The sequence below is a fragment of the Oncorhynchus nerka genome, linkage group LG24 (genome assembly GCF_034236695.1).
Source record: "Oncorhynchus nerka isolate Pitt River linkage group LG24, Oner_Uvic_2.0, whole genome shotgun sequence".
Classification (NCBI taxonomy): Eukaryota; Metazoa; Chordata; class Actinopteri; order Salmoniformes; family Salmonidae; genus Oncorhynchus; species Oncorhynchus nerka.
This window is the reverse complement of record NC_088419.1, coordinates 61,060,686-61,086,207: the sequence shown is the minus strand read 5'-3', so window position 1 is coordinate 61,086,207 and position 25,522 is coordinate 61,060,686. Positions and strand designations below refer to the sequence as shown.

General features: G+C 46.0%; 1 protein-coding gene across 2 annotated transcripts in view; it reads left to right on the top strand.

Moving 5' to 3' along the window:
* sema6bb (sema domain, transmembrane domain (TM), and cytoplasmic domain, (semaphorin) 6Bb) overlaps positions 1-25,522 on the top strand; it is a 70,640-nt gene that overhangs the window by 5,301 nt on the left and 39,817 nt on the right. Inside the window, exons 4-12 of one of the 2 annotated variants that reach the window (XM_065009029.1) lie at positions 78-140; positions 11,706-11,804; positions 13,932-14,022; positions 14,527-14,646; positions 15,132-15,220; positions 15,983-16,194; positions 22,187-22,318; positions 24,002-24,151; positions 24,983-25,162. In XM_065009029.1, the coding sequence (XP_064865101.1) occupies positions 78-140; positions 11,706-11,804; positions 13,932-14,022; positions 14,527-14,646; positions 15,132-15,220; positions 15,983-16,194; positions 22,187-22,318; positions 24,002-24,151; positions 24,983-25,162 (1,136 nt within the window). Of the gene's footprint in view, positions 1-77; positions 141-11,705; positions 11,805-13,931; positions 14,023-14,526; positions 14,647-15,131; positions 15,221-15,976; positions 16,195-22,186; positions 22,319-24,001; positions 24,152-24,982; positions 25,163-25,522 lie in introns of both variants that reach the window. The other variant, XM_065009028.1, reaches the window with a different exon arrangement.

Sequence of the window (25,522 nt, the reverse complement as noted above, 5' to 3'; positions counted from 1 at the left end):
TGACCAGTTTAAATGACATTGTTGGACTGTCTGTCCGTGGCTAACTACTCTGTCCTCTCTGTGTCTGTCTGTTGTAGAAGAGAACATGGGAGTCCAACAAAAATGACATCAGGACCTGCCGAATGAAGGGCAAGCACGAGGTGGGCTGGGGAATGAGTCATTGTGCATGCACACACAGACACACACACACACACACAGTTACAGGTTTGCACACATTCACACACACACACGCACACACACAAACACACACTGAAACATGGCACAGGCCCCACTTTGTCACCTGGAGCAGGGCATTCATGGTACCAACGGTTTGACTGGCATCCTGCTGGTTCTACCTAGCGGAGGGGGCATGACCATGTGTCACCCCAGTGTTACTGCTCACCTAAATCATTACACACTTCACAGGTCCAGCCCTCCCACCCTTTACAAACATGGCCGCCCCGCAAAACATTCCAGTTGCGGTGTGTGCCCTCACAAAATGGAGGGGAGTGGTGAAACCAAGGAGGTGAGCTGAGATGCGGTGAAGAATGAACAGTGAAACAGTCCCCACAGTCAACCCAACCCACGCATGACTACCTCAGCTATCTCTCACACACCCACTCTCTCTCCTCAGCCCTTCTCTCTCCCAGCCACCACATAGCGGATCAGTGCCTTCCTGTCTGACTTCAAACACATTATCCCAGCTCACACACCAACCGACCAGAGAATTATTGAAAGGTGTCTGTGTGGGAAAGTGAGGGGAGTGAAGGCAGTCCAGGTTGAGCCCCACCAGGCAGAAAAAATGACTGATTTAACACTGAAAATAATACCTGACATCAAATCTGTGTGAGACACCTCGAGACAAAGGCACAATGGAGAATAGGGAGAGGGAGGTGGAGGCAACAAAGACTGGTATGGGGGAGAGAGGGGGAGTCAGTCCCACCTGCATGCCCCTAAGGGGGGCCACAAGCCTGACTGAGAAGGATAAAAGGCCATCCTGGCCCTAGTGACTGTGGTAATGCAGTGAGCCCCTCATCCTGTTCTCTGTGGCCTGGCCTTCACACACACATACACGCACACATGTACTGTACAGTGAGGTCCAAAATTATTGACACCCTTGATAAAGATGAGCAGAAATTACTGTATAAAATAAACTGAGCTAAAGTCACACAATCTTCACATTTTGACACCTTAAAAATACACCTTAAAAGGGATTACATTGGATTTCTTTCCTACCAATCTACACAACCTATATATTATATATATATTTTAATTGAAGATGTGTTGATTGCGTATGTCTTCACACCCTGAGTTAACACTTGGTGGAAGCACCTTTAAAAGCTATTGGCATCTGTGAATCTTTTTAAATAAGATTCTACCAACCTTCCAAAGCTCTTAGGGCAACATATATCCATTGTTTATGTAAAAATTGCTCAACTTCAGTAAATTTGGTTGGGAATCATTGATGGATACTAATAATCAAATCTTGTCTCTGGTTTTCAAGCAGTGTAAGTGGTGCGTAACTGGTGGCAGCGAAGTCAGACGCAGGAGAGCAGAACTGGGTAATAACCGGAGCAGTTTAATATACATATATATAACCACCGGCATCCAGAATAATAGACAATGGGTACAAAGCACGTCGCGCACAAGCCAACAATGTGCACAAGCACTTACAAGAAACAATACCACACAAAGACATGGGGGGGAACAGAGGGTTAAATACACAACACGTAATGAGGGAATGAAAACCAGGTGTGTGGGAAAACAAGACAAAATAAATGAAAAATGGATCGGCGATGGCTAGAAGACCGGTGATGTCGACCACCGAACACCGCCCGAACAAGGAGAGGAACCGACTTCGGCAGGTAGCCTAGTTGTTAGAGCATTGGACTAGTAACTGAAAGGTTGCAAGTTCAAATCCCCGAGCTGACAAGGTACAAATCTGTCGTTCTGCCCCTGAACAAGGCAGTTAACCCACTGTTCCTAGGCCGTCATTGAAAATAAGAATTTGTTCTTAACTGACTTGCCTAGTTAAATAAAGGTTAAAAAAAAGTATTGATAGGCAGATTTAAGTCAGGCTGAGACTGGACTATTCAGGAAAGCCGCTGGTGTGTTTTTGGCATTTAAATGTGTGTAATTGTCCCACTATCCCAGGGTTAGGTTTTCAGAACACTACGATGGGTTTTCCTCTCTTTTTACCTGGGCCGTGCTCCTTTCATATTTATTTGAATCATGACAAACACCCCAGTCCCTGCCGGTGACAAGCATGCCCATAACATGATGCTATACCTGAAAATACAGAGAATCAACAACATTGCATTCACTCCATATCACTGGCCTGTATGACAAAATGAAAAGGAAGCCTGTGTAAAACATAAATAAAAAATTCGCTCCAAATCATACATTCTGTTTGCAACAAGTATTTTAAGTAATACTGTAAGACAAAGAGGGGAAATAAACCCTCTGTATTGTAGTGGCAGCATTATGTAATTGGTATGCGTCTCACCAACAGGGACTAGGAAGTTTCTCAGGATCAAAATAAATATGAAAGGAGCAAACCCAGGTAAAACATTAGAGGATAACCTGCCTATGTCTTCTAAAAATCTAACCCTGGGATAGAGTTTTATTTTTCAGTGAGACAATTACACACATTTTAATGATAAAGACACAACAGAATGGCTTTCCAAGAGGTGTTAAGTATTCCTGAGTGGTCCAGTCTCAGTCCTGAAGGTTTGAATATTGCTGTGGGATCAATGACTCAAAACCTAATTTTCTGAGCTTGAGCGGTTTTGACAAAAACAATGGATATACAGTATGTTGCCCAAAGAGTTGTGCTAAGTCTGTAGAATCTAAGCCCGTTTTCACATTGACGATAGCAAAGGGACATTTTCGTGAGGTTCTCGAGAGGCATCGACTCTTGAGAGACAGTACTGTTGTGTAAACTTGCGAATTGATCACGTCTCGCTCAATGTTGGCCCCTCCCAGCAGGGCAGTGAGCGCAACACTCCTACAGTATAAATGGTAATAGCAGAGCAATGTTTTTGAAACAGCTGAAATGTACAGACATTTTTCTTATATCTTAGGTTTTTAGCTGAAATTGCATTTTGAAATTGTCGCTGTAGCTGCCACTTGCTGGCTGAGCTGAGCTACAGAAAACTATGGAAGGCCATTCCCGCCTACATTTTTTTAATGTCGATACTATCTCAAAATGTTGACATATGTAAGTCAACATTTTGAGATATGCAAGTCACACTACGTGAACATTTTGAGATAGTAGATTATACAAATAAAAGTATTTCTTTTTTCATTTCTAACATTGTGTGGTGATTTTAGAGGTGCCACCACAGGTCCCAGAGTGGTGTGTGGGGGAGTTGATTTCCTAACCAGGTAAAACTCTGGGTGTGACATAGTAATAAATCAGATGTAAAAAAACGGTTTATATGGGCTATGATGGGACCAGATGTGTTCTAATCAGGTCATATGTTGTTTTTAAAAAAAACGTTTAAACAAAAGTACTTTGTCCATCTTCCCAACGCTTTTGTGCCAATATTTTTTATTCAACCAAATCAAAAGGGCTGGGGAAAATGCCAACTCGCCACACGTTTGCCGGTGGCCCTGCTGTGCTGAACTCTGCAGCATGGAGCCACACAATGCTACAAATGAAGAAACATAACCTATATGTATGATTTATATGTATCTACTGTAGATATCTATTTTATTTTTGGGAGTAGGGAATGGGCTTCCACATATAACAGCTCAACGTCTCAACTCCCGGTGAATTATAGCCTAGCCACGTTTTCAGTGGCAATTTGATTTTGCCACATGTAGCCTAATGATTTGCATGATATTTATAAAAATGAGGTAGGCCTACTGCACTTTTATATTTGTATAAGAGGGTTAATTGTTCGTTTTTTTATAGGATGATGTTACTTGATGAAGATATGTTGTTAGCTTTAGCTAGCAGTAACTGTGCTTTTGTCTTGGAGCTACAGACAAAAAAAGAATTGTCTGCACATTCTTGTGAATTGTTGCATTATTCAAGATTGTAATATGGTTTTGTTGCAATAATTACGAGTCTATATGGTAGATAAATGAAGAGTTGCTTTCTTAACATTAGTTAGTAGAATCGTTTTCAATGCTTAGCCTCCTGGCTAGTGGCTTCTGTGACATTTACAGTACTTGTGAGCTGCAACGCAAGCATGTCTTTCAGTTCATGACATTCCCGTCACTAATGTGAATTCATTCACAGCTGTAATGGCTGCCAAAGGTGCTTCCACCAAGTATTAACTCTGAGGTATGAAGACATCTTTGTTTTTGGGGGGGTTATTTTCTACTCATGCATTCTCATTTCAACACCAAACCCACCAGAGCTTTATTTTCATGTCACCCAACAAATGTTAATGTTTGCTAAACAACATTGGCACTGGATTGGAACCGGTGCTTTGTTGAAAATAGAGCTGTTTGGCCATGCATACCAGTGGTGGGTTTGGTGTCGAAATGAGAGTGCATGAGCAGAAAATAACCCCACGCATACCTACTGTAAAATAGGGTGGTGGATTTTTGATGGTATGGGGATATGTTGCGTCCACTGGTCCTGGGGCCCTTGTTACGTTCAACTGCATCAAGAACTTAACCCAGTACCAGGATATTTTAGCCAAAAACCTGGTTGCCTCTGCCTGGAGGCTGTGAGTGCAAGTGAATCTTCCAGCAAGACAATTTATTTTTATTTTACCTTTATTTAACTAGGCAAGTCAGTTAAGAACAAATTCTTATTTTCAATGACAGCCTAGGGTTAACTGGGTTAATTGCCTGTTCAGGGGCAGAACAACAGATTTGTGCCTAGTCCAACTCTCTAACCACTAGGCTACCCTGCCGCCCCAAAACAATAACCCTAAGCACACATCAAAATCCCCCCAAAAGTGGTTAGATGGCCACAAAATCAACATTTGGGAATGGCCATCTCATAGGTGAGGTATTGAAACATATTGAAAACGGTGGTGTCAATAATGTTTCCCCTTTTAAAGAAAAATATTACTTGTAAAACAAAATCTATTTCTCTGAGCAATTCTATCAGTATAAAATAATATAATTACCCATTTTGGGGTGGCATACAATATAGCTCAGTATTTGAATAATTTATCGTGTACAGTATTTCCTACAGTAATTTCTTATACAGTCATCTTTATCAAGGTTGTCAATAATTTCAGACCCCACTATACATACACACACTCAGGGCTGGATTAAGAAATAATAGGCCCCAGTGCTTTGTTTTTTTTGTTATAGCCCCCCTTTTAAAAACGTCATTTACGTGACACAAAAACATGAGCTGAATCTTTTTTAATACCACCGAAATGAGTGACTGCTCTGACTGACTGAAAAACTGAGATCAATCTGGTCTTGAATTAATACCAACAATAGCCCAGGCTAATGAAGTGACGCACTGATTGTACAATATTAGGAGGAAATATATATACAGTATATATAGCATAGGCTACAGGAGGATATTTAACCCAGTACCAGTCAAAAGTTTAGACACACCTACTCCTTCCAGGGTTTTTATTTATTTTTTTACTATTTTCTACATTGTAGAATAATAGTGAAGACATCAAAACTATGAATTAACACATATGGAATCATGTAGTTACCAGAAATGTGTTAAACAAATATGTTTATGTTTGATATTCTTCAAAGTAGCCACCCTTTTGCCTTGATGACAGCTTTGCACACTCTTGGCATTCTCTCAACCAGCTTCACCTGGAATGCTTTTCCAACAGTCTTGAAGGAGTTCCCACATATGCTGAGCACTTGTTGGCTGATTTTGTAGAAAATAGTCAAAAATAAAGAAACCCCCTTTTTTTGACTGGTACTGTACAATTTCCAATGGCACACTGACTCACCTAATGATGAAGCCTTAGGCTTGTCACGGTGATGGCAGAGGTGCTTGTTGTGGAAATAGCCTATCTCACTTGAAAATCAGTGCCTATGTTAGCTAAGAGTTGTTAAGGGAAAAAAGTATATTGGTTCTACGGACAGATTAGCCTTCTCTTTTCAGCAGTTGCTTTCCCAACTGTACGTTCTTCACGCAAATTCACACGTTTTTCACGCAACCAACCAGTTCCCATTCAAGTCAGGACTGGCATCCTTTGCTCGTGTACCCATGAGTTTAACTGTCAAATTCCCAGGTTAAGACACAATGCAACAAGCTGTATATTTGACAACCATGCTGCCCAAACTGTGGCCTTCCCAACTGGCAAACCGGTAACTGCCAAAATAAAGGAAACACTTGAGTAAACAAGGGATACAAAGTATATGTTACTGTATGTTGTGGGGTGTATTTTCCTGGTACGGTTTAGGTCCACTTGTAGAATCTATTCCAAGGCGCAATATTTTGCCTCTTGGGCCCCTTATGGGATTGGGTTCAGCCCCTGACACCCAACTAACCAGTCACAATGAGGGCACCACCCCCTCTCCTCTCCCCATCTGATGATTAGCAGAGTGACAGCAGGCAGCAGCAGGTTGTCTACACCTGAGTCCTCCTGTGGTTGGCGGTTGCAGTAAAAAAAAATACTATATACAGTAGATGTGTGTATATGTATATTTGTTTTGCTTCCTCTTGGGTGCCCCACAGGTCTGAGCCCAGGGGGCTTCATCCCCGGTAAACCCCTGCATTAATCCAGCCCTGCACACACTCCCTCAAGCCTCTAGGCCCCTGTCACCCACTCACCCTCTGCTCTCCTAATCCTCCTGCCACTCACACCCTCCACCCCAAACCTCCACTCATCCACTTCACCTCCTGCAAATGTCCTGTCCTGCTCCCGGGATGGTTTTGTCCAATGTGATACATTCGCCACCAGAGTAATTGGTTATGTAATGAAATGTTTCCGGGTTGATTGATCAGAAAGGACGGTCAATTCAATATATATATATATTGAATTGACCGAATGTATCACATTGGACAAAACCATCCTGAGAGAGAGAGAGAGAGAGGAGAGAGAGAGAGAGAGAGAGAGAGAGAGCTGGCTCAAGGGCATGGTCAGCCAGTATGCAAACAAAGGGAACGCCATGTAGGCTTTTTAAAGAGCAGTTTTGCATTCTTATGTGTAGCACTTAGTAAGATTGTTTGATCAATATGTTCTTAATACCAACTCTCAGAGGGGGTCTGCATTTCAGTCCTCTGAACAAGACAAGACCAGTCTCACCATGATATGGTTTCACATCTTATTGTATGTTTGTTGTATTGTGTTTCTGCAGATGCCCTAAATACACCAACTCTCCAGCTGAACATGAACATGCTTCTCATTTCCTTAGCAGGCCACATACTGCAGTAATTTGGGTTAAGTGTTTTGGTCAAGGAGAGACCACAGTGTACCCGACAGGGAGCTGACCCTGCAACTCTGGGTCAGCCGTCAGGTGTCCTAACCATTACTGCCACATAGCTGCCTTAGATAGTCTCTGAATCTCACTCCTCCCCTCCTCCCCTTCCTCCTCCTCTTCAGGGGAGATGTTGATGCTGGCCTGTAGTGCATTCACACAGGATTAGCATCAAACAGCCTCTGTGAGATACAAGAGGAGCTTGGGAGAGGCTTAGTACTAACATGCTGAGTAAGAGAGGACGTGGGCAGGAAGTGCCTTTTTAAGGACAAATTTGTGCTAATTTAGCACTGCTGTTAATTTGTCCTCCATATTCGCCCTCCGCCCCCCACCCTCTCGTGCCCCAGTCACTCTGCCTTACATCAAAGTCTAAGTCAGAATGTTGCCTTGAAATGACAGATCTGCTTCTGATGATCAGAGTCTAGCGTGGATCACCTAAGGAGAGGGAAGTGAGAGGAGAGGAGAACAGAGGGGAGGAGAAAAGGAAAGTAGCCTGCTGGAGCGTGGAAAGAGTTCTGTCTCTCTCTGAGCTCTTGGCAGGTCCCAGCAGTGATGGGCCCATTCGAGCATGCTAGGGAAACTTTTGAGGCTTTAGTGAGAAGCTGTGATGGTATGATGTTTCCCCTATATTCATTTAGCTGCGGCAGTCTCAAAATATGATAAAAAAAATATACAGTACCAGACAAAAGTTTGGACACGCCTACTCATTCAAGGGTTTTTCTTTATTGTCCAAACTTTTGACTGGTACTGTACATATATTTATTTTAAATATTTTGGGGGATGGTAAAACATTGATAAAGTATGTAGAAAATATAATTTAAGTATATATTTTTGAGAACTAACAGTCACCAAAATAAAAACTAGATGGTCAGGAAGAATCTAAAATTCCAAAAATGCCATGATTTGGTTTTAATGTCGCTGATAGCATAAGAACACGGCATAAGCCATGACAACAATGTGTAGAATTGCAGGAAACTAGCTTTAAAAATGTATCTCTGCCCAGTGTTGTTCGAGCATTTCTAAACTTGGCTATGGTAATTAGCTCATCCTCAGTTTAGTGACAACATCATGGTCCAAGGAAGTCCGTTTCATTTAGTGGAGTTTCTTAAGTCTCTATGCTTAGTTAATAGTATACTGTAGGTTTATGAAACAAAGAGGAGCCACACTGGGGACGTGTGCGATTGTGCAACCAGTTCAACATCAGGAGGATTAGATCAGTGGAAACCAGATGCACTAGGTGGTAGTAATGTAATACTCTCTGACTGTGGTGGGTTGTTGGAGGGAGTCTTTAGTATTAATGCTCTCTGACTGTGGTGGGTTGTTGGATTTGGAGGGAGTCTTCAGTAGTAATGCTCTCTGACTGTGGTGGGTTGATGGAGGGAGTCTTCAGTAGTAATGCTCTCTGACTGTGGTGGGTTGTTGGAGGGAGTCTTCAGTAGTAATGCTCTCTGACTGTGGTGGGTTGTTGGAGGGAGTCTTCAGTAGTAATGCTCTCTGACTGTGGTGGGTTGTTGGAGGGAGTCTTCAGTAGTAATGCTCTCTGACTGTGGTGGGTTGTTGGATGGAGTCTTCAGTAGTAATGCTCTCTGACTGTGGTGGGTTGTTGGAGGGAGTCTTCAGTAGTAATGCTCTCTGACTGTGGTGGGTTGTTGGAGGGAGTCTTCAGTAGTAATGCTCTCTGACTGCGGTGGGTTGTGAGCAGATGTGTTGTGGTAACAGAGGGTTGTTGTTCCTCTAAGCAAGACCTGGGTCTGACTGAAGATAAAGAATGAGGGATGGGTTACAGGCTGGAAATCAGCAGGGAGATGAATGCACTTGTTCAGGTCAACATCTGTATGGGAACGAACCCTCAGTGTGTTCAGTCCCACACACACATCTGACTCAAAGCTCAGAGCCTATGTGCTCTGTTGAACCTTGTGGAAGCACATGCACGCGCGCACACACACACACACACACACTCACAATACCACAAACACCAACGTGTTTGTGTTCATATGTGCGGCACACTGCATAATTCATCCAGGCTGCTCTGTATTAATAATGCAGTGGTGTAACACAAACAGTGAGAAGTGGAGCTGCGATCATCTGGGTCTGGGTCAAGTGAAAGAACTGCCAGCCAGCACAGGTGGCGCTTTGTCTGGAGTGTGCCCAGGGAGAGGGAGGGGTGAGAGTGGAGAGAGGAGGAGGGAAACAGGGGGAAGGAGAGCTGAATGTGGCACTATATACAGTACTGTAGACTCCAGGCTGTATGGTTAATATAGGAACCAAATAAATTCTGGATATGAAGGCAGATTATGACCACAAAATAAAAAATAATAAAAAGTCAAGCAAATAAAGCGATACACCATGGATCACAATGATGTAAGAGATGAGAGGCTTCCAAACAGTATAAATCCCTGTTGTTTATACTGCAGACATCATGTATTTCAATTTACGCTGCAGGGCCATGCCAAAAGACCACACTTTGTGTGTTAGTTAGGCTTATGTGCTCTTATAAGTATTTATTGATTTTGGCACTGCGTCTCGTTTGTCATTAAGCGTTGCAGTGTGTTACATCTGGCTTTAAGCTTTCTGCTCAGACTGCAGTCCCACTGAAAAACAAACATGCAAATCATACTGACACGAACACTGAATCTGTGGAGTGACACACACAAACACACACACAGACAGAGAGACACAGATACAGATATACGCACACACACAGAGAGACATGATTTAGTATGCATTGAGCAGTGGCTCCTCGTATGTCACTCGTCTCACTCGTCTAGTACCACCGCAGTGTGAGGAATTCTCACCACGCATCACTCTACACATTTTGCCCCCCCCCCGGCCGTGGAAAAATGAGAACCCTGTCGGGGACTGGAGCATCTGGAGTATCAGCCCTCCCCCTCCTCCTCCCTCCTCTCATCCCTTTAATGACATCAGAGGCTCTGCTCGGTGAGTGGACCCCCGTGGTGGAGGGTCAGAGGCTGAGGCACCAGGCGCAGGGCCAGGAGCTGGAGCCACGCTCACTGGGACAGGAGAGGGGAGGGAGGGGGGAGTGGGTCACTTGGGATTTACATGTATAGGGATAGTCCTCACTGCACTCACACTCACACAGGTGACAGGAATAATATACATGGTCCCTGTTCAACTATCAATCAACTTACAAAATAGCCTCCAATACCCTACTCAACAAATTGGATGCAGTCTATCACAGTGCTATCCGTTTTGTCACCAAAGCCCCATATACTACCCACCATTGCGACCTGTACGCTCTTGTTGGCTGGCCCTCGCTTCATACTCGTCGCCAAACCCACTGGCTCCATGTCATCTACAAGACCCTGCTAGGTAAAGTCCCCCCTTATCTCAGCTCGCTGGTCACCATAGCATCTCCCACCTGTAGCACACGCTCCAGCAGGTATATCTCTCTAGTCACCCCCAAAACCAATTCTTTCTTTGGCCGCCTCTCCTTCCAGTTCTCTGCTGCCAATGACTGGAACGAACTACAAAAATCTCTTAAATTGGAAACACTTATCTCCCTCACTAGCTTTAAGCACCAACTGTCAGAGCATCTTACAGATTACTGCACCTGTACATAGCCCACCTATAATTTAGCCCAAACAACTACCTCTTTCCCAACTGTATTTAATTTATTTATTTATTTTGCTCCTTTGCACCCCATTATTTTTATTTCTACTTTGCACATTCTTCCATTGCAAAACTACCATTCCAGTGTTTTACTTGCTATATTGTATTTACTTTGCCACCATGGCCTTTTTTGCCTTTACCTCCCTTCTCACCTAATTTGCTCACATTGTATATAGACTTTTTTTTTTTTTGTTTTTTTTTTTGCTTTATTATTGACTGTATGTTTGTTTTACTCCATGTGTAACTCTGTGTCGTTGTATGTGTCGAACTGCTTTGCTTTATCTTGGCCAGGTCGCAATTGTAAATGAGAACTTGTTCTCAACTTGCTTACCTGGTTAAATAAAGGTGAAATAAAAAAAATAAAAAAAATCAATGACATGTTGGATCTGCTAGGGATTGGCATGCTGCTTATTAACATGACATGGTAATAAGGGTCGTACTACTGCAGTTAAACGAGTGCTAGTTGAAAACTCAAGGTTGGCTTGGATTACCATCTGTCAATCAATAGCTGGTGTGAGCCAATGGAAACTCTTTAATGCGGCAGGCATGCAGACAGGGAGCTTCCATAGGCCTGAATAATGAGGTGATTGACAGTGTTAATGATGTGATAATTCCTCCCATCATGCATTAAGAAGCCTAATTTCACCTGGCAGTAGGATAATAAGTCACAGACGATCCATACTGTTTTCTACCCCCCTTACTTCTCCCTCTCTGTCTCCTATCAGGACGAGTGTCGGAACTTCATGAAGGTTTTGCTGAGTCGACAAGGAGGTCTGTTTGTATGTGGGACCAATGCCTTCAATCCGCTGTGTGCCAACTATACTGTGAGTACCTATAGAACGCACGCACACACACATACACCATCTCTCTTACTCAAACAGCAGTCATTACTGCTTCGGGAAGCTGAGCACATCTCTACCTGTCAGCAGTTCAGTCATGCATCAGAGTTTAATGATTGGTGCGTCATTGATAAATGGACTATGATTTTTCCTGGAACCTAGAGCTCAATCACAAACACCATTAGGCATATTGCTTACTTGCACATTTACATCTTATTTGCCTCATTTGTTCGATACCTAAGGCAGAGAGAGACAGAGGCCCTTAGCAAGGCAACAAAGGCCCGCTTTCCTCAGATATCGGTTGCTGTTGTACAATGCTTACACTTGTATGGGGAGCTTGCAGATTGTTGGGTTCTGAAAATATGAAATATACTTATTCATGTCACTGAGGGAGAAAGGGGACTGTATAACGTTTACATTCTGTCCGGATATGTGGGACGAAAAGAGACACAGTCTGGTAGGAGTCAACATGCCAGCCTTGAGTTGGGGAGGAGTGAGCAGAAGTCAGGTCAGATGACGTGAGGAAGAACAGATATCACTAAGGTTCTGTCTAGCAACAGAGATGCATTGGCTGTTCAGATGTGTAGGAGGAGACTCAGCATAGGAGGTAGGGTTAAATATCAGTGCTTGTGTGAATGTGTTTTTTGTCTTATGCAGCTGTATGACCCAATCAGGGAATAAACATGGTTTGAGCTTTATTAAGGGTCTGTGAAATGTTATAAGGTTCATTTATAACCTAACAAGATGATCAGAGTACAGAGACGAGGGCTGGGAGAGTGTGAGCCAGAACTGAAGAGGAGGCTGATCTGGGGAGGAGGCTGTGCTTATGATGTATCTGGATGGTTAGTTTCTTCCCCTCTGGTGAAACCCAGCCAGGCCAGTTGGAAGGAAAACGCTAAGTGGTTGTACTGCTCATGTACCTGGAGCTGCTCACCACCTGACCCACTCTGTCCTGAAAGAGGATCAGGCGTACCCCATTTACCTGTTCCATATCACAACCACATCCTTGCTCTGCCAATCAGACAACAACAAAAAAGTGTGCATAAATATGAATCATTTGCTCAGTCGGTTTCTCAACGTTCCTCCAGAATATCTATTAGCAGAGGGAAACGGGGAGGGAGAAAGGAGGAGGTGGATGGGGGTCCAGTTTCACCATCAAAGGCTTTCAAATAAGTGATATGTTCAGTCTGTCACGTCTCCAACATACCAGCACACTGACTCCCTCCTCTATACCTGGCCCATTATCTCTGGCTGTTAATGACACTAAGCAGTGCAACCTGCGCTGGGCTGACGTGCTCAGGGCTTCTCCTGGGACTAGTTAGCGAACCTAGGGTTTATTTATAGCTAGTTTTAATGACAACCGCAGTATTTAATTTATTTAATTAATTTTCAATCGGTGATGGTGTGTCTGTGTGACGATTTTGCCTGTGGTTGTTTAGCTGCATGCGTTTCAAAAGGTTGTGTTTGTGTGTATTTGTGCCATTTGCATAATTGCAGAGGGTGAATAATAATATTGTGAATATTTTATAATATATGCTAATTGCCATACTCTGTGGGCATGTACAGGTAACTACCAAAATAATGGAAACACTTGAGTAAATGAGGGATAGAAAGTATATTGAAAGCAGGTGTTTCCACACAGGTGTGGCTCCTGACTTAATTAAGCAATTAACATCCCATCATGCTTAGGGTCATGTATAACAATTTTGGGCAGGCCATTATTTTGGCAATTATTTTGGCTACCATGGCTATGCCCCCATAGGATGACAATGCCCTCATCAACAAGGCATGTGTGGTCACTGAATGGTTTAATGAGCATGAAAATGATGTAAACCATATGCCATGGTCATCTCAGTCACCCGATCTCAATTGAACACCTACAGTATGAGAGATTCTGGAGTGGCACCTCAGACAGCGGTTTCCACCATAGAGTTCCAGAAACAGCATTGAAGCTGTTCTGGTTTGGCCCAACGCCCAATTAAGACACTTTATGTTGGAGTTTTCTTCATTTTGGCAGTTGCATGTATGTTTCCTGTATGTGAAGGTGAACTTCACTCTGTTTTCCAGCAACATTATATAGTATAGTGAACTGTTTGTGCGTGTTCTTTCCAGGGAGACACTCTGGAGATGGTGGGAGAGACAGTCAGTGGGATGGCCCGCTGTCCCTATGATCCTAAACACGCCAACGTGGCTCTGTTCGCAGGTTTGGAAACACTCATTGCTTTAAACACCTCATTATGTAGCTGCAGTAGTTCCCCGTCATCACACAATCTTTGGCCGTAGTTGAAACAATAGGAAACCTTTATTGGACATTACTGAGCAGTAGAAATAGAGGGATTTGTCCACTCTGTACTAGAGGCTCTGTTGCACCACTGTAATTATCTCTAATGTACTTATATATTGTTCATTGATCAACAGTCGAATGCATTGAGTTGTGTAATGTAATGTCAAACTACCTTCTGCGATGTTCTATGCTGTGATATGAGCTGTTATTATGCTGTGATATGAGCTGTCACTATGCTGTGTTATGAGCTGTTATTATGCTGTGATATGAGCTGTTATTATGCTGTGTTATGAGCTGTCACTATGCTGTGATATGAGCTGTCATTATGCTGTGATATGAGCTGTCACTATGCTGTGTTATGAGCTGTTACTATGCTGTGTTATGAGCTGTTCCCATTGTATCTGACTGTGTGTTTTTTGCCAGAGGGGAATCTGTTTACGGCCACTGTGACGGACTTCCTGGCGATAGACGCTGTGATCTACCGTAGCCTGGGGGACAGTCCTGCACTCCGCACAGTCAAACACGACTCCAAATGGTTCAGAGGTACGTGTACTTATTTGTGTGTGCGCGCGCGTGTGTGTGTGCATCTGTGTGTGTATGTGTCCGCCTGCGTGTGTGTATTTGTTTGTATTTGTTTGTGTGTGTGTTGCCTCTGTTGTTAGAAGGCTCTGTTTATGACTACATCACTTACTATCAGGATCAATATCTGTGTCAGACTCACTGCATTGCCTTAGTCAGCAGCATCCCTGCTGAGGTCAGAGGATCCAGGGCTGAGAGATCAGGTCTGCTCTGTGTCTGTATGTAGCTGGATGGCCTGAGTAGTATTCAGTAGGAACCAAACAATAACAGGTTTTGAAACTGACAACGAAAATGAGCCTCCTCAATTAAAAAAAAAAAATCTCAAAGTGTATGCCTGCTTAGCAACGCTGGTGTTTGTGTCTGGGATTAGGGAGTTATCTGACTCGGTCTCTTACAGCTCTATGGAGATGTGTTTGTTGTGTAACATTGTCCTCTCCCATCCTTTGCAGAGCCCTATTTTGTCAGTTCAGTGGAATGGGGTCCTCACATCTACTTCTTCTTCAGAGAGATGGCCATGGAGTTTAACTATCTGGAGAAGGTACGAGACAAAATGGTAAAGCTTTGGACACGCCCCTCTGTGTCGTGTGTCTGCCTGGATGTTCCATCTCATGTTATTATTCAAATGTCAATACCAGCCTGGTACTTCTGATGATCTTTTTCCCTGTATCTGTGCTGTTTGATATCTAGATGGGAAAAGGCTTTTTCAAAACCACTCCAAATGGCATCAGTCATATCAGAGTGGAAATACGTGCTCATGCAAAAAAAATATGACCATAACAAGAATCCTTTTTATCTAATAAATGAGTCATTCACATTTGGTGGAAATGTGCTAGCGCAGGCATTTTGTGCTGCATGTTTGTAGGGCTCACAGTAAGTGGATACTTACACTGTATCACGGTAGTTTGGGGTGAGATTGTCCAAAGAAGCAGTTTTCAAATGCACTGATGTTTTCATGAATACTAGATCTTTAATTGGCCATTTTAAAACAATGACCTGTCAAATGTGGTATCATGCATCACAAATACTTTACATTTTTATGAGTTCACCCAAGAGATAAAAAGGTTTTTATCTTCATTTTGAACGATTGTTCTGACTTAAATCTGTCAAACTTTATTATACATTCTCCATGAGTATGATTCCATGAATATTGCAACCACAAATCTACTGTGTGAAATATGTGTGCTTCCAACTGACCCAGCACGGAAAACTCTGTGCATAGTCATTGATGTGTAGTACGGTGCGAGTTCATTGACTGTTCTGTCTGTTCCACGTGCTTGCGTGCACGTGTGTTCAGGTACAGGTGTCTCGGGTGTCTCGGGTGTGTAAGGGGGACCTGGGTGGTTCTCAGAGGGTGTTGGAGAAGCAGTGGACGTCGTTCCTGAAGGCCAGACTGAACTGCTCCGTCCCTGGAGACTCCCACTTCTACTTCAATCTGCTCCACTCCACCAGCCCTGTCATCAGGATGCACGGCAGGGACATCATCCTGGGAGTCTTCTCCACCCCCGCCAACAGGTACACACACACCGACAGACTGACAGAGGTCCCTGAAGAGAGGGAGATGGTTAGGGCTTATGGGGGAAGATACAGTTCTCGATTAGGCGGAACACATTTATTTGCTTCATGGGTTTGCTTTTAGAGAGGAAGACAGTTAACAGATTGGAGTGATGAAATAGAAAGAAAAGGAACGAGGGATGCTGCTGGGTAAGAGGAGGAGTAGATGAGGTTGAAGATGGCTGCAGAGAAAGCATGAGGGAGCACAATAAACAGACTTAACAGCACAAGAGAGTAGAGGAAAGATGTGTCTCCTGTGTTATATACCATATATCATGCAGATGTTTCAGGCTATCGTGTGTGTGTGTGTGTGTGTGTGTGTGTGTGTGGTGAATACAGAGCAGACTCTAATAGGGATTCAACACAGGTCTCCCATGCAGATGAGCCAGCAGGATGCCTATCAGCAGAGAGCAAACCTCAACTAATGCCAGCTCTAATAACATCCTCTACTCATAATGGCTGCTGTTGTGGCAGCCAGGAGAGGAAGAGAGAGGAGGAGGAAGACCCCTCAAACACATTCAAGGACAAGGAAGTCAATAATGGGAAACATCTGCAGCGCTACCCCCCGCCACCCTTTAAGAGTTAAAACTGTTTCATCAGCTGTATCTTATCTTTGGGCTGGGGGGATGGGAGGGCTGGGAGGGATGGGAGGGATGGGTGCTAGATGGGAGCGGTGCACCTGCAGAGAGAGATGGATGGTTTATACAGGGCCAACAACGGCTTACAGATAACACTGTGACCAGCGTGTCAGGGAGAGGCCCAGCTGAACACACACTACCTGCCTAGGCACCGCGCCGCCGCTGTGCTCCATTATAAATCAGAGAGAGAGCGAGAGGGAGAGAGGTACGCTGTAAACCTCCCCAACACTGTGTGGTCCGCTGCAGCATACTTTTAAAGCTCTTACCAGACATATTGCTTTTGCCGGTTGCGTGTGGTGAGCACCGCAGGGAAGAGGGTTTGGGAAATCTGGAGTGGCCATTTTGAGATAGTGTATCATCTCCCGCATGTGCACATTTGCTACCAGTGTGGGAATTGTGGAAAAAGAGCTCTGGTTTAAGAGTTTCCCACCAGCATCCCTCAATGTTTGCTTGTTATTAATTATTTTATCATGCCTACAAAGCCAGGATAGAGTTTACAGCCCCATGAAGCTTCCTGGTCTGTGGCATTAGCTAGCTAGCCTAGCAACTACACCAAATCCTCCTTGGTTGACAGTTCAGTGTGTCCACCTCTCCTACCTCTGGTCCTTCCTGTCTGAGGGGATGAACAGTAGGCTTGGGTTTCTTCTAAACACCTGATCTTTCTCACTGCACTGCACAGCCCAGCCAAACCTCCCGGAGCTGCAGGAGGTCAGGGATCTATAGGAGCAGTGGGGGCTATGAGAGGAGGATATGAGAGAGCCTCTGAGCCTGCAGGTAAAGGGGAGGGGTACTTTTTATAGCGGCAGGATAGAGAGACAGACTATTTGAGAAGATTACATGGTGGTGAGCCAAGCCCGGCTAGGCTATGCTACACACTAGCCTGGGGCTAGGCTACTTGGCTACTGTGCAAGGTGGGCTTAGCAGTACTAGACATGGCCTGAAAAGATGGTGCCTGGGCCTCGGCTGGAGAAGTTCCTCCAGGGAAGTGCAGGGCTCTGGGGTGAGTTAGTCACATATGCTGCTTTTTGTTTTTCAAAACATGGCACCGAGGCTCCAACGCTGCGTACAGAGCCCTCAGCGCACCGTAGGCTACAATAGCCTACATCGACTTTCCCTCCATTTCGGAGGGAAACAGCTGTGAAGCGAGCTGTAGCCTATTGCGTGTTTATGTGTCTGTTATTAAAGGATGTGAAACAATGTTGCGTATGAATTACAGGGGGCAGTTTGAAGAAGCAAATCCCATTTGAAACATCCTTGCTTTCTCTGTTAAATCTTACTAGATGCTGTTTTAAATCAAACAGGCAATAGCAGATGACCAACAGCAATTTGGGGATATTGACTAATTGCCCCCCTGATGGCCCATCAGGTGTCGATAGGGGCTCTTAAAGTATTCAGATGATTGGTTAGAATAATCTTTCAGAACACACACACCTAGCCTATGGTCAATCAGCACACAGTTGTCTGGACACTTTCCAGGTCAGTCACATTCTGTCTTCTTTTCGTATCGAAAACTAATGCAACTGGTAGTCTATTAATAGGCTACAGTCAGACTTGACATATTGGTGCCAATCACTAGTAGCCTAATACTCCTCCAATGGATGGAGCGATTCGGTGTGCTGCTGACAAGTTTTAGGGAATCGGCCAGAACAAGCCTCAGTGCCTTGCTGAAGGCACTTCCTATCCAACATATGCTGTCTGAGTCTGGTTTTCAATGAAATACCCTAGGCCTAGTTTTATTATTGATAATAATATTATATTGCAAATTGTAAGAAAATAAATCACTACCAGGTTAAAATAACTTTTCTTTGTTTCTTCTAGACTATTGAATATGTGCATTTTTTCCTATATTAGTTCATTAATGTATTAGTAAACTTACGGATTAGGCTAGTACATTTTTCAAGTAATCCACACAACCATGTTTTATTCTGTCTACAAGGAAGGAAATGAAAGGATTGCATATGATTTCTGTTCAATCACATGCAGCTCAGATACTATATCTTTGTCTATAAAAATGTATAGCCTGTTTTTAGTCAGCCGGGGTGCCCCACCAGCCAGCCGTGAGCACGTGGACGAAAGAGTCGCCTACGAAGGAGTTCCGCTTCTTCTGCAGCATTCACTGTAATACATAACGCTTTGTGGCGGTGCTTCGGAGTTAGTCAGAGCAGGGGGCCCTCTGGAGACCCAGCCTCATAGGAGCCATTAGGATGACATGGTGTCAGAGGGAGGCGTCTCCAATTGACAGGAGAGCAGTGAGGCTGTGCCACCAGGGAGATGCGGTGGCAGTCACAGCTGGATACCTCCCCTGGGCCCTGGGTTGAGGCAGGAGCTGAATAAATACTTGGGCCTTACCAGGTGGAGAGACAGAAAAAGGTGAAGAGACAGAGAGGGGGAGGGAGAAAGGGAGGGGTGGAGGGACAGAGAGAGGTGGAGGGACAGAGAGAGGTGGAGGGGCAGAGAGAGGTGGAGGGGCAGAGAGAGGTGGAGGGGCAGAGAGAGGGAGGGAGAAAGGGAGGGGTGGAGGGACAGAGAGAGGTGGAGGGGCAGAGAGAGGTGGAGGGGCAGAGAGAGGTGGAGGGGCAGAGAGAGGTGGAGAGACAGAGACAGAGAGGTGGAGGGAGAAAGGGAGGGGTGGAGGGACAGAGAGAGGTGGAGGGGCAGAGAGAGGTGGAGAGACAGAGAGAGGTGGAGAGACAGAGAGAGGTGGAGAGACAGAGAGAGGTGGAGAGACAGAGAGGTGGAGAGAAAGCAGATGAGAGAAGTATAGAAAGACAAAGCAGAAAGGTTGAAGAAGGTAAATGTGTGTGCAGAGAGGGGGAAGAGACAGAGGTGGAAGAGACATAAAATATGTAAAGACCCAGGTGAATAAAATAAACAATCCTCTCATCTTTCCTTGAACCTTGGCCTAGACTGAAGAACTCATTCCCCTCCACTGGCCTCCATCAGCTGTCATGCTGTCACCGGAGCTGGGCTACAGAGAGCTGTCAGTCTGCTGGTTAAACTGTGAGGGTGTGGTTTGGCATGAAGTCTGACCACCCCACCGCCTCCTACAGCCTGTACTGACTGTCAGTCAACCCTTCTCACTGCACATCAAATTTGAATGACCTTTATTTGCACAATTCAACAGCTGTACATAGCCAAACTGATGCCAATTCATTTCAAACAAATGAGCAAAGAGAGATCAGAAGAAAAACAGAGGATGAAAGAGATGAGGGGATGAGAGAGAGAGAGCAAGAAAGAGCAGAGAGGACAGATAAATTAAACAGGGTGAGAAGAAGGAGAAGAGGATAGACTACAGAAATATAGAGGCAAAGGCAGGGTAGGCTGCCAGGCAGTTGGAGAGAGGTTGACCTGGTCAAATGATGTATTAGGTTAGCATGTCACCCTGCTGGAAAATGCCTCTGGTTTCTCAGCAGAGAGAGGCTAAACTCAGACCGCTTACCAAAACAAACAGTTCTCAGAGGATCCCTGGATACCTACTCCAGCAAGCCTAGGGGCACAGGGGCAGCGCAGGGAGAGAGCCCATAAGCCCATCTGTCGGTTTGTGTCAAGACCTGAGCACAGGCACTACTTGACCTTAACACTGGAGCAATGGAGTGTTGGAGTGAGCAGCAAAGTGAGAGTGAGAGAGCCTTTCTCTCTGCTGCTTTCTCTTTATCCCCCTCTCTCTGCAGTGCTCTCTCACTTTCTCTCTTTCTCCCCCTCTCTCTGCAGTGCTCTCTCACTTTCTCTCTTTCTCCCCCTCTCTCTGCAGTGCTCTCTCACTTTCTCTCTTTCTCCCCCTCTATCTGCAGTGCCCTCTCACTTTCTCTCTTTCTCCCCCTCTCTCTGCAGTGCTCTCTCACTTTCTCTCTTTCTCCCCCTCTCTCTGCAGTGCTCTCTCACTTTCTCTCTTTCTCCCCCTCTCTCTGCAGTGCTCTCTCACTTTCTCTCTTTCTCCCCCTCTATCTGCAGTGCCCTCTCACTTTCTCTCTTTCTCCCTCTCTCTGTAGTGCTCTCTCACTTTCTCTCTTTCTCCCCCTCTCTCTGCAGTGCTCTCTCACTTTTTCTCTTTCTCCACCTCTCTCTGCAATGCTCTCTCACTTTCTCTCTTTCTCCCCCTCTCTCTGCAGTGCTCTCTCACTTTCTCTCTTTCTCCCCCTCTCTCTGCAGTGCTCTCTCACTTTCTTTCTTTCTCCCCCTCTCTCTGCAGTGCTCTCTCACTTTCTCTCTTCCCCCCCTCTCTGCAGTGCCCTCTCACTTTCTCTCTTTCTCCCCCTCTCTCTGCAGTGCCCTCTCACTTTCTCTCTTTCTCCCCCTCTCTCTGCAGTGCTCTCTCACTTTCTCTCTTTCTCCCCTTCTCTCTGCAGTGCTCTCTCAATTCTCTCTTTCTCCCCCTCTATCTGCAGTGCTCTCTCACTTTCTCTCTCTCTCTGCAGCTCTCTCTCACTCTCCCTCACCCTCTCACACCCTCTCTCTCCCTCTCTCTCTCCCCCCTCTCTCAGGGTGTAGTGTCAGAGTTGGGAAAGGGAAAAGAGAGTAGGCGTGAAGTGCTCGGCAGGAACTGAGTCACTCCCTAAGGTTCACTTTGTGCTGTACCAGAGAAGTCCTAGTCACTCAACAGACTCACACAATTTCTTAGCAAAAACATGAGGTCTCAAAGGGAAGAGAAGCTCTCGGAGCAGGAGAGAAAGAGAGACGCTAGTATTCACCCCCTGTTGTCCTGACGTGGCTCTCTCTCTCTCCATCTCTCTGGTGTACACCTCCATTAACTACCACACTCAACACTACAGTAACAGTATTGTAGCGCTTCGTTCAGTGTGGGGGGACTTAGCTTCTTTTCACAGCAGATGTTCCATTCTGGGTCAATGAGTTCAATAGGAGTTTAGCAACAGCCAAGGTGTGCAAGCATTTTACTGGAACATGCTGTGTGGTCTCTACAGTATTTCCTCTGAGTATTTCCTCATTTGTTGACTACTTATTTCCTGTGTATTCCCGGATTCTAACACAAAACTTCCATTTTGTATGCCAACTTAAATGTTATTCAGGATATAACCTTTATTGTCCATTTTTATATATATATTTTAAATTCAACCTTTATTTAACTAGGCAAGACGGTTAAGAACACATTTTTATTTCCAATGATGGCCTACCCCGGCCGAACCCGGGCCAATTGTGCGCCGCCCTATGGGACTTCCAATCACTGCCGGTTGTGATACAGCCTGGATTTGAACCAGGGTCTGTAGTGCCGCCTCTAGCACTGAGATGCAGTGACTTAGACCGCTGCGCCACTCTATCCACCCCTGCCTTATCTATTGTATCTGGTTCTCTCTCTGTAGCATCCCTGGTTCGGCTGTGTGTGCGTTCGACATGGAGCAGCTGGCTGGGGTGTTTGATGGGAGATTCAAGGAGCAGAAATCACCTGAGTCTATATGGACCCCTGTTCCTGATGAGCTCGTTCCCAAACCAAGGTACAGTATTGCCTTACCTGGCAATCATCTCCTGGCTCATTGTGATGTACTTTATGTGAGTCTAAAGTGTAAGAGTGTAAGACACCATTAACTGACCACAGATAACACTGAAATGGGTCAGTAAGGGGGAGCCTGTGCATCAGTATGGGGGAGCCTGTGCCTCAGTATGGGGGAGCCTGTGCCTCAGTAAGGGTCAGCCTGTGCCTCAGTATGGGGGAGCCTGTGCCTCAGTATGGGGGAGCCTGTGCCTCAGTAAGGGTCAGCCTGTGCCTCAGTAAGGGTCAGCCTGTGCCTCAGTAAGGGTCAGCCTGTGCCTCAGTAAGGGTCAGCCTGTGCCTCAGTAAGGGTCAGCCTGTGCCTCAGTAAGGGTCAGCCTGTGCCTCAGTATGGGGGAGCCTGTGCCTCAGTAAGGGTCAGCCTGTGCCTCAGTATGGGGGAGCCTGTGCCTCAGTATGGGGGAGCCTGTGCCTCAGTATTGGGGAGCCTGTGCCTCCGTATGGGGGAGCCTGTGCCTCCGTAAGGGGGAGCCTGTGCCTCCATAAGGGGGAGCCTGTGCCTCCGTAAGGGGGAGCCTGTGCCTCCGTAAGGGGGAGCCTGTGCCTCGGTAAGGGGGAGCCTGTGCCTCAGTATGGGGGAGCCTGTGCCTCAGTATGGGGGAGCCTGTGCCTCAGTATGGGGGAGCCTGTGCCTCAGTAAAAGGGAGCCTGTGCCTCAGTAAAGGGGAGCCTGTGCCTCCGTAAGGGGGAGCCTGTGCCTCCGTAAGGGGGAGCCTGTGCCTCCGTAAGGGGGAGCCTGTGCCTCCGTAAGGGGGAGCCTGTGCCTCCGTATGGGGGAGCCTGTGCCTCAGTATGGGGGAGCCTGTGCCTCAGTAAAGGGAGCCTGTGCCTCAGTAAGGGGAGCCTGTGCCTCAGTAAGGGGAACCTGTGCCTCAGTAAGGGAGAGCCTGTGCCTCAGTAAAGGGGATCCTGTGCCTCAGTAAGGGAGAGCCTGTGCCTCAGTAAAGGGGATCCTGTGCCTCAGTAAGGGGGAACCTGTGCCTCAGTAAGGGAGAGCCTGTGCCTCAGTATGGGGGAGCCTGTGCCTCAGTATGGGGGAGCCTGTGCCTCAGTAAAAGGGAGCCTGTGCCTCAGTAAAGGGGAGCCTGTGCCTCCGTAAGGGGGAGCCTGTGCCTCCGTAAGGGGGAGCCTGTGCCTCCGTAAGGGGCAGCCTGTGCCTCCGTATGGGGGAGCCTGTGCCTCAGTATGGGGGAGCCTGTGCCTCAGTAAAGGGGAGCCTGTGCCTCAGTAAGGGGGAGCCTGTGCCTCAGTAAGGGGGAACCTGTGCCTCAGTAAGGGAGAGCCTGTGCCTCAGTAAAGGGGATCCTGTGCCTCAGTAAGGGAGAGCCTGTGCCTCAGTAAAGGGGATCCTGTGCCTCAGTAAGGGGGAACCTGTGCCTCAGTAAGGGAGAGCCTGTGCCTCAGTAAGGGGGAGCCTGTGCCTTAGTAAGGGGGAACCTGTGCCTCAGTAAGGGAGAGCCTGTGCCTCAGTAAGGGAGAGCCTGTGCCTCAGTAAGGGAGAGCCTGTGCCTCAGTAAGGGGGAGCCTGTGCCTCAGTAAGGGGGAGCCTGTGCCTCAGTAAGGGGGAGCCTGTGCCTCAGTAAGGGGGAGCCTGTGCTAAACCCTGTATTTCACCCTCCTCCAACAGGCCAGGGGGCTGTGCTGTTCAGGGCTCCAGGTTCAACTCATCCAATGGTTTCCCTGATGAGATGCTGAACTTTGTGAAGACCCACCCCCTGATGGACGAGGCCGTGCCCTCACTGGGACAGAGGCCCTGGATCGTCAGGACCATGGTCAGGTGAGGCTCTGTGATCGCATCAGGGGACATCACAGACTCAGAACTAGGAAACCTTTCGCACACATCCTGTGCTCTTTCCCTGCATCCTGTGCTGTTTCCCTGAGACATGTACACTTGTATGGCTTCATACCATTAGACACCATAGGAGTCTACTGCCATGTCTCAGGGCAAACTCATACACATACACACACATATTTGCATGGACACAAATTAGCCTCTGGGCTGGTTCTCCTTCTGTTTATGCCGGTCAGTTGATCCGCTCGCTGTGAGAGTTTGCTGCAGGAGGCAAGCAGCTGGGATGCATCAAACTACAATGGCCACCAGCCGAGCTAGAGGGAGGAGACTATTACTGTGACAAGTTGTATGTGGAATATGAATTACCCAGTGGAACGACTTCTTCTATTTTAGAACATTGACTCATACACACAGGACTTGTGTAGTTCAGCTACGGTGCTATTGTTTCAAGATAAGTCCATTCATCTGAATGATATTAATGACTGCTCTTGGTAATTAGTTCTGTATGTAAATTGGATGACTATTTTACTGTGTGAATTTCATTTAGTGAATGACCGTAAGAGGTATGCAGATTGGTTGTGTCCCAAATTGAGCCCTAGACCCTACCCTATTTGATAGGACCATGTAAGCTTAGTTATTGTAACATAAGCTCCAATATGCCGTTTGATAGGCTAGATGGAATTATCTCTATATTGCTAACTCAAATCCTGTCAGATCAACGCAATAGCCTATTGGTTAATCAGGACACGGGGTCAAGAGAGGATTGGGTGAAAAACACAGTGTCTCTATATCATCATCTTGTCTTCTTCCCCTTAGGTACCAGCTGAATAAGATGGTGATGGACACGGAGGCTGGCCCCTACAGAAACCGCACAGTGCTCTTCCTGGGCTCCAGCCGGGGGACCATCCTCAAGTTCCTGATCGTCCCCAACCGGGACAACACCGTGTCCAGCAGCAATGTCTTCCTGGAGGAGCTGGAGGGCTTCATCCCTGACAAGTAAGGGTTAACTGGTTACAGACAGTCTCTAATGGGTGCTGTTGTGATGGTCTTATTAATTATCTCTAAGTGTTTCACTGCAACACATGCATGGGACCGCAGGGGGGGATAGGAAGCAAACAGATGGGGTATTGCTTGGTTATCTTTCAATGAGCCCAATTAGAAATGTTTAAGCAAGAGTCTCCTAACTAGAGCTATGGCAGCGGCGCTGCTAATTGTGCCCCCTGATCTATTCTCTGCTCAGACTGAGGGGAAAACGGGGCTCATTTACTGTAGTAAGAAACACTGTAGCACAGCAGCACAAACCTCGTTGGCAGGTGAAAGGAGGTTAAAACCGTTACTTCCCACCCTTCAAAACAA